The 9,309-nt window shown below is 49.0% G+C and overlaps 1 protein-coding gene across 1 annotated transcript; it reads right to left on the bottom strand.

Annotated features, from left to right (window-relative positions):
* Positions 1–321: 321 nt before the first annotated feature.
* CCR1 (C-C motif chemokine receptor 1) lies at positions 322–7,167 on the bottom strand. Its single transcript, XM_008526429.2, has 2 exons — positions 6,301–7,167; positions 322–2,815 (listed from the first exon to the last, which is right to left on the bottom strand). Exon 2 carries the CDS (start codon positions 2,750–2,752, stop codon positions 1,685–1,687), a length of 1,068 nt encoding a protein of 355 aa, XP_008524651.2. The 5' UTR covers positions 2,753–2,815; positions 6,301–7,167; the 3' UTR covers positions 322–1,684.
* Between the last annotated feature and the right edge of the window lie 2,142 nt (positions 7,168–9,309).

Genomic DNA, 9,309 nt, shown 5'->3' with positions numbered 1-9,309 from the left:
AAGGGGACATCCATCCACTTAGGGTGCTTTCTCACTAATGGACTCCTTCCTCCCCTTTGCTGTCCTGGCACCACGGACTCCATAGCAGCCCCACCCATCCATCCTGGGTTCTGATGGCATCCCTGTGCCTGTCAACATCACAGAACGGACATCCCACCTGCATCTGTGTCTCCCAGAGCTCAGAGAGCTCACTTTGAACGGAGCAAGTCCTCAGTCGTGGTTGCTGGATTGAATTGATTTGTGCGAGCAATCAGGCGGAAATGGGTGGAGTAAATCAGGGTGCCTCCCTGGTGTGGAATTCAGTGCAGGCACCAGAAACAATGCTTTGGAATGATTTATTAGCCTGGAAAAGTGATCTCAACATACTAGTACTTAAAAACAACAACAGCAGAAGAGTGAGTACAATTGGAGTCCATCTTTGTTACAATCATAAATATACATAGGAAAAAACTAACTAAAAGAAAATACATTAAAAAATATACAGTGGTTGTCTTTGGGTAGTGGGATTATAGATGATTCTGCTTTTTCCCCCTCTGTATTTTTAAGCTTTTTTGGAAACAATTTTTGTTATTGGAAAAATAATTTTAAAAGAAATATATGTCTGAGGAAACAGGGAACAAAGACATAATAAATGAGAGATCCTTGGTGAGAGATGAAGTGTTAAGGACGCTAGAGTAAATAAGTTCCTTTGAACTAAGGGCTCTCTTATCCTTCTTAGAGATGGAGTCCCCAGCCTTCCTGGTAGGCATTCTCTTGCTTCCCAGCCTCAAACACCATCAGCCTGCACACGAGGCAATTTTTCGCTTATGGGTCCTATGTGGCAGCCCGAACCCTGATCCAGAAAACCAGAAGGCTTGGATGGAGAGCCAGAGGAAGAGAATCAACTGTCTCCTTTTGCCTGTTAGTGATTTCTGCAATAAAGCTGTCAGAATTTACTGCCACATCACCCAACTTATAGGGAAGGGAGATTCTGAAAAATATTCAGAAACAAAGGAATGGTAAATGGAAATAATGACTCTCTGTCCTCTATAGCTATTCAAGAAGTACGACACAATATATATAAGGGCTGTGTCTGGCCCGCTGCCTGAACTGTGGGACTGTAGTGAATATAAAAATTCTCTCTCAGGGCTTTCTTAGGTCTACCGCCAATAGCAGTTCCGCAATCCTGCTTCCCATTAGGTCTCGAGTTCTTCCATTATGAGTTCTGTGCTCCTCAGGGTTTCTGAGAGCCTGACCCTGCAGTGGGGTTGGGGTGGGTGGGTGGATGGAGGTGGCTGTGGCTTCTGATTGGCTCGGGGCTCAGAGTGGAGTCAACCATGGAAATCACCGCTTCCGAAATCATTGGTGGTAGGGTAGGGTCAGGGGACGCTACAGTGGCTTTGTTTACAAATGTTAATGTTCACAAATTTGAAATCCTTTTTGGGCCCAAGACATTCCCTGGCACCTTTTGTCCCATTTTGCACATTTATTTCCTTTCCACCAGGGAGAAGTTTGTGGCGAGGACTCAAGCTCCAGAGGTGGTTTAGTCTAGACCAACTTTAAGCTTCCTCAACCCTGAGTGGTGCAATTCTGTGCTGCAGCAGGTATCAGAATCTGGCAGGGACAGCCAAGCTGCCTCCTCTCTGGCCAGCATGCCTGGCAGGTCATTCTCGCAGGGTACTGGATGGGCCTCCAAGGGCCTGAGTCAGAACCCAGCAGAGAGTTCATGCTCCCCGGTGGAGGGGGACATGGAGCTGGCCCTGTCCAGCCTCTCTATGGAGAGGAAGGGGAGCCACTTAGCCAGGTGCACGGTCACGAGCCTGTGGAACAACTGGCGCAGGTACTTTCGGAACCTCTGGCCGACAAAGACGTAGATCACAGGGTTGACGCAGCAGTGCGTGTAGGCGATCACCTCTGTCACTTGTATGGCCAGGTCCAGCTGTTTGCTCTGCTCACACTCATTGGTGAAAAAGAAGTTTTGGAAAGCAGAAACAAACACGGTCAGATTGTAAGGGGTCCAAAACAGGAAGAAGATGATCATGATGACAAAAATCAGACGGATGGCTTTTGCCTTCTTCTCATTTGGCCGTCTGAGCAGAATCTTTATAATCCCTGTGTAGCAGATGATCATGACCAGCAGAGGCAAAACCAGCCCTAAGATGTTCATCTTCAGAGCCTGGAACTGTTTCCACTCTTTTAGGCTTTCAGAAGGGAAATGAAGACTGCAGGTGTAATGAGAGAATTCCCCCTGGGTCTTGGAAAAGCACAAGCCAGGGATGGAAGCCAAGAGGGCCAGGACCCAGGTGATGATGCTGGTCACGATACCCCAGGTGACAGTCCGGGCCCGCAGGGCAGACACGGCATGGACGATGGCCAGGTACCTGTCGATGGTCAGCAGGATGATGAAAAGGATCTCGCTGTACAAGCCTGTGTAGTAAAGCCCTGAGAGCAATTTACACAAGCCATCACCGAAAACCCAGTTATCCTTCAGCTTATAGTCAATCCAGAAGGGCAGCGTGAAGAGGAAGAGCAGGTCAGAAATGGCCAGGTTGAGAAGGTAGATGCTGGTCATACTTTTGAGCCTCTTGTATTGCATGAGGACCAGGACCACCAGGATGTTGCCGACCAGGCCAATGACAAACACCAGAGAGTACAGGGGGGGCAGCAGCTGGGCCCCAAAGGCCCTCAGCTGTTCCTTTTGGCATGGAGTTGCAACCCCGTAGTCAAATTCTGTTGTCATATCATAGTCGTTTGGGGTCACTGAAATTTCCATCCTGGCTTCTCCAGGTCAAGAAAATGGTTTCTGTGTTTACTTTGTTGATAAAGGCGATGGGCTCTGGACAACAAAGACAAGGCAGTGATTACATGTCTTCAACCACTTGACAACTGCTTACTGAATGCCTATTGTGTCCTGTGCCCTGGGATGCAACGGTAAGCAAGGAGGACCCAGATCTTCTCTTCCCTTGTGGAACTTATAGTCTAACTGGGGGTGCAGGCAATAAATAAATGAGTACACAAATCATTAATTCAATTGCTTTGGCAATGAGTGTTGTGAAGGGAAACTCCAGTGGGTGGAGAGCATAAACAAAGGAAGATCTCACCACACTACTCATAGCCAACATTTCCCAAGTGCTTCCCATGGACTCGGCATTGGACTTAGTGTTAAACAACCCTTGGAGGGGTGCCATTATTGTTCCCCATTTTAGAGGTGATGACATAGAAGTTTGGAGTGGTTAGGACACATATCTGGTGAGAACAAGAGCTGGACCTCAAACCTAGGTGGGTAAGCTGTCTTGTGCCCATTCCTGAAGCCACTTGGCTTTCCTGCTTCCAATCACAGAGCAATGGCTTTGCACTGTGGGGTCCACAGAAGGATGCTGAGAAGGAAAAAAGTTCTAACTGAGGGTTAAAAACTTACAGATGGATCTTGATGGCTTTTGGAGCTGCAATGATTCTCAGCCAGGGGTGACATAGCTCCAAGAAGGTACGTGAAAATGTGGTGTGGGCATTTTTTTTCTTTTTGGTTGTCTCAAAGATGGGGGCAGGTGGCAGTGCTATTGTCATTTGGCAGGCAGGGCCAAGGGTGTCCTGCAATGCAAAAATTATCCTACCCCAAACATCAATAGTGCTGCCATAGTGAAATCCTAGAAGGCCAACTCCATCCCTTACTAGATGAGGACACTGAGGGCACCGGAGTGGGCTCAGCCTGACCCACGTCACATTGCCATGAAGGGGCACAGCTAGGTCACTGGTAACTCCGTAGACCTGTGAGAGCTGTGAGGAGGATTCAGAGGAAAGTACAGGCCAGGTGGAGTGGAACGGCCTGGTGAGAAGTGGGGAGTCCGGGGAGGAATAGCACAGAACAACCTTGAGCTCAGCGACCAGGCGGTAGCCAGAGTTCTGCTGAAACAAGCTCTTAGGTATTTTTACCTAGGGCTGCCTTGAAACAAACAAAAAAGAACCACTGGATAGCTTGCTTTTGTAGGACTTCCCCCAACCCTTTCTTTTGAGCACTCATTTTCAATTACTAATTGAATACACCTCCCCAAAGATAGCATGGGCTTTGGTGTAACCTACCAGCTATGAGACCATGGACAAGTTAATCTACCTCTCTGAGCCTCAGTTCCTCCTCTGTATTGTGGGAAAGTAACTCTTACCTTGCAGGGCTACTGTAAGGTAATGTAGGAGAAAAGTGACCCCCTGGCTCTTACTGGGCCCTTAGTAAATATTAGGGTACCTCCTTCCCTGCAGTGGCCCTTCTCTGAGACCTGTCACCACCAGGAATGTCCCAGGTTCCAATCCTATTCTGGCTAATCTACCCCACTCCCCAAGTCCCCCCACCAAGTCTCTCTGTAGTTAATCTGGAAAATGAATGCTACTTGGCAATGATGGACAATGACAATCCCTCCCATGTGAGCTGCATTTTGAAATTTTCAATATATTGCCATCAGTCGGAATTGATTTGAGCTAAACGTCAATCAGTAAAGTAGGTGGTACCTACATCATAATTCCCATCTTGAACCTGGAGTGTCTAGTGCTCTTCCTTCTACACTGCTTAATGAATGTTTCCTGCTTACAAAATTCACATTTCTGCATGGGCTGTTGGAAATTAGGCACATGAGGAGTGTCGGGCACCCTGGCTAGGGGACTGTCATTTCCACTCAAATCCATCCCTATGGCTCACTCCTCCATCCCTGGACTTGCTTCTACCTGATCAGCTCTCTTTCTGGAGAAATCCAGGCTGAGAGTCACTAACCAAGCTGCGTTGGCGATTTCTGATTTCTGCTTCCTCTGCCAGTGCTGACAGTTCGGCTTGGCGGTCAGCACTTTTGGGTGAGCTGGCAGGTTTATCATGGAAGCAATAAGCAGCTTGGAGGCACAAAGTGCAAATGGTGCAACAATGAGCCTGTGGGTCTAGTTTCTGGAGAGTTTTGGCAAAGGTGAGGGCAAACTGAGTCAGCATTGTCAGGCACCGTTTGAAAAGAGAGTCTCCTCCATACCCCCTAGCCTCCAACTCCAGTCACTATTTTCCCAATTTGTCAGGCACCACACAACAACTCCAGGGTACGCTGCTCCTAAAGGGAGATCACTGGGTTGGGACCTTGGAGGAGAGGCCAAAGGACCATGTTGCCATGCAATCTGCCAGCACTGTTGTAGTCTGTGGCAAAAGTCTGCCCCAAGGTCACTGCACAGTGATCAGCTGTAGCCCTGGAGCCTGGAACCTTCCAGTGTCAGCATCCTTTAGCATAGGAGTGGGTGAAGTCTCCGAGTTGAGAAAGGACAGTCTGTGACAGTGGAGTGCCGAAGCTGGCTTATACTCGTTCATAAGAGCCAACAGCGGGCATCTCTTCCCACTTCTGCATTCTGCATGATGGTAGCTTGAAACTAATCCATGAATATTTACAGAAGGAAAACTGGCAAACATTAGAAATTAGGGCTCTTTTTTCAACATTGACCGGTACGTCAATGGCCCGCAGTCTGAATAGCCTAGAGCTGTCCTGCTAGTCAGCATGGGGACTAAAGGGTCAGTGAGTGGCACACAGCCTGGTGGCAGGCTGTGCAAACTTCTCGGAATTTCTAACTCTGAAAATCTGAGACCCTCCAGATTTTGTGGAGAAACAGTAGCCCCCTACCCCTCTGTCTTCAGAACAAAATTCTGACCTGCCTCTTTGTTAGTAGAGCAGAATGCATGCATCCCAAGAGGCCATCTGGCCAGCTCCCTGCCCACAGGTGGGTGAAATTCTACCTCCTCCCCAGACAGCCCACAGGCCTGATTTTGAGGATCCTTGGTTCAAGTTTTCTTAAGAAATTGATTCAGTATCTAATCATCCTTGCCTCTGAAAAGTTTTTTCTAATTAGTATTTCCCTCTTGCTATGATTTCTTCATATACCATGTTTGGTGTTCATTTACATGGGGAAATTTGTCAAGTAATTTCCTCTTGAGTAGCTTTCCACAGAAATTGCCTCTTGTCCCTTAATACTGGGCTGACTTTCTTAATCAGTCACCAGCAACCAATCATTCAAGAAAGCTCTCCCTTTTTTAAGCAAAAAACCTCTTATTTTGCATCTGAGCACACAGCCTTATAAATCCACCCAATCTCAGTCTTGCTATACAATTAATTGCTTCACAGATGCATCAATGAGCTCCTTAGACATTGGCCTGGCCCTCCAAGAATTCCCCACCTTTGAGGGGACACACAGGTAGACAAGTAATGCCCTGCGCAGGAGAAGGATGACAGCCTTCCCCAGCTGCATACCTGTCTTCAAAAAAGAGTGCCCTTGACAGCAACCAACAAGACAGAAAAGAAAAGTGCCACTTACTCTGGTTTCAAAGGATTTTGTCCACGAAGTCTCTGTTTCTGGGGCTTTTCGAGCCTGTATGACTTCAAGGCTCAAAATCCTGATTGAGTAGGAAGTGCTCACTTCCTGTGTGATGATGAAGACAGGACTCTGGGGTTCTCAGTTTTTCAGAATGACAAGAAAGGAACAAAGTTCTTCTTTCTGTATGGTTGGATGTCCTTGAATGGCCACAACACCTACCAGTGGTCAGTTCCTGGAGGCCAAGTTCATGCCAAGGCTGTCTCTGGTCACTGGGCTGCACTTCTCCCTGGGAGCTCTGCCTTAAGGGGATTGGGTAGGATGGGGTTGGGTGGAGTTGAGTGGGCTGAGGCGATGACAATGAGGAGTACCAGAACTTGTGAAGCAATCAATTGAAGGCTAGAAACGTGTGTGGGGGTGGCATGGGGGCAGGGCATACAGTTCTTGTGATCAGTGACTAGCCTTTTTTTTTTCTTTTAAAATTGCAAATGAGAGGATTTAAACATAACGCTGAGTCTTGTTCCTCAAAAAGATCTGGCTGATACGGTCTGAGAGAGGCTGCAGCTTCTCTTTGGCGCCCCCTATGTCCTCCACCTCTGACCGCTCTCTGTCCCCCTCTGCTCCCTTGTGTCCACCCCCCAAGTCCCACAGAGCAGTTTTACCTCGAGGAACCTCCAGCCTGGAGTGAGTACAGGGCTGTTGGTTGGGTTTCAGCCGTCCCTCTCTGGTCCCCGGCTCCTGTTTTATGCAATGGTCCGACACAGGCCGTGTTCACATCCCAGCTCTCCGCTGCAGACACGGGTGGATCACTGTGGCTTTCTCAGCCTGTTTCCCGCTGTGTCAAATGAGAGCACTGACTCCTCACACTCAGAGGAGGAAGCAGGAGGTCAGCTTGTGCATGAAAAATGCATGAGTGCCTGGCACGAGGAAAAACGTCTGACGAATGATGCTTGTTATGATTCTCCCCAGAGCTCCCAACACCTGCTCTGCCCCTGCGCTTGTGTCCCTCTGTTTCCATTTCCTTTCCTGTAAAATGGAGACTCTGCCAACCTTCCTCACAGGATTGCTGCAAAGCACCATTTCAGAAATCATGCATGTGAATGTGCCTTGAAAATGTCACATGTCCTTTCCAGGCTCAGTTTCCTCAGCCGTAAGATGAAGACTTTGGATGAGGTGGCTCCATGTCCCCTTTAGTGGACCATTCTGTGAATCTTCAGGGTCGGGTCTCACCTCTTTGTCAGCCTGTCCACAGAGAGATGGTGCAAGGAGGCAAAGGGTAACTAGATAGACAGGCAAAGGGTAACTGGACCTAGGAACTGGCTGCCTTTGCGCAGGGAGTAGAGCACGAGGAGAGCACCAGCGATGGATGAGCCTGGCAAATCAGACAGTCCTGTGTTCAGACCCTAGGTCTACCTTTTACTGACTTTGCACGTGTTATTAAAGTTCTTGACGGTCTCTTTCCTCTTTTGTAAAGCGAAGTTAATAATGTCCACTTTATAGAGAGGATTAAACGAAGATTATATACGTACATGTGAATGACTGATTTGGGGGAGTGCTCGAAACATTAGAGATGCCTGTCTTAATTTGGGCTCTCCCTTGCAGATGCAAAAGCTGAGACAAGGATGCAGGTGCAAGTAGTGTATTTGCAGGGGATCCCAGGAAACACTGCAAGGGATGGGAAAGTGGGACAGGGAAAGGGAGAAGCTGATGAAGGGCGTGTTATTGAGCCCCTGCCACTGAAGGCAAGCAGAGCTCCATCCTTGTGGGGAACTCAGGGGCCCCCTCAGAGTCGTCCCAACTCCGGGGCCAGAGGGGTGAGGACACCAGGCGCATATCCATCAAGTCTCTACCCACCCGTCACTGGTTGAGAGCTGCTTCTTGTGGTATTCTGGCTTGCTGTCTGCCCTGGCTGTGGATCAAAGCTGCTCCCCAGGCAAAAAGCCCCGGGTTTTCAGGAAGCAGCCTCCGGGGTGTAGACGTGCGTGTTAAGGGATGTGGCCATGGGGCATTGACAGCCTCTATGGTGCTCAGGAAATTGAGGTGCCTGCCAGTGTTAGCACAGCTGAGCTCCCAGCTGCTTCCCCACCAGGGGACTCTGCCAAATTGACCACCTCTCAGCCCCGCTGCCAGGAGTAGTAAATGGGAGGTCTGCAGGTGCCCGGCTTCTCATAGTACTTTGCCAGCAGGTCAGTTTCCAGAGGATGGAGGCTTATGAGGCCTGCCTCTTCCTTGGTCATGTCTAAGGTGAGAGACGTGGTCAGTACCTCTAAACCCTGACTGGCCTTCCAGCTCTGCTCTATACTTCTGTGGGGCCCACACGACAGAGAGGACATGCCAGGTAAATATGCTTGTTCACTTAACAAATATTTATTGAGCGCACACCATGTGCCAGGTGCTACGTTAGATGTTAGGGGTCTGGCAGTGACCAAGAGAAGCAGACACCATTCTTCAAGAGCTCACTGCTTAGCGAGGCTCACAGACTAAGTAAGTCACTGCAACAAGAAGCAACGTTTGTCACGGCCTGGGAAGTACCCTGGGCTGAGGGAGGATGCATCTGGGTAGGAGGGGATGGGAGAGCCCTCTAGAGCAGAGGTTCTCAAAGTGAGGACCCTGGACCAGCAGCACTGGCACCCCTTGGAAATTGCTAGTGATGAAAATTCTGGGTTCCTGTCCCAGACCTACTGAGTCAGAAATTCTGGGGTGGGGCCCAGCAGTCTGTTTTAACACACCCTCGGTATGATTCTGATGCACACTCAGGTGAGGGAACCATGCATTAGATTTTCGCTGGGCCTTTGGCCCAAAGTCCTATGTGATCTCTGTTCAGGAGAGCTGGGCTGGACCAGATGTGAGCTGGGAAGACTTCTTCCGCTTTAAGCTTGAAACCTAAACAAGAGGCTGCTCAGTGGCCTGTTCTGTCTCACCTTCCCAACACCCACACCCAGGTACCCTAGGGCATGCACACGTGCACACACACGCACACAGCCTTTTTTTTTTAAACATAGGCGGGGCATA

Source organism: Equus przewalskii, chromosome 15 (assembly GCF_037783145.1).
Source record: "Equus przewalskii isolate Varuska chromosome 15, EquPr2, whole genome shotgun sequence".
Taxonomy (NCBI): Eukaryota; Metazoa; Chordata; class Mammalia; order Perissodactyla; family Equidae; genus Equus; species Equus przewalskii.
Note: the sequence above shows the minus strand (reverse complement) of the source record. Positions and strands in the feature narration are given on the sequence as shown.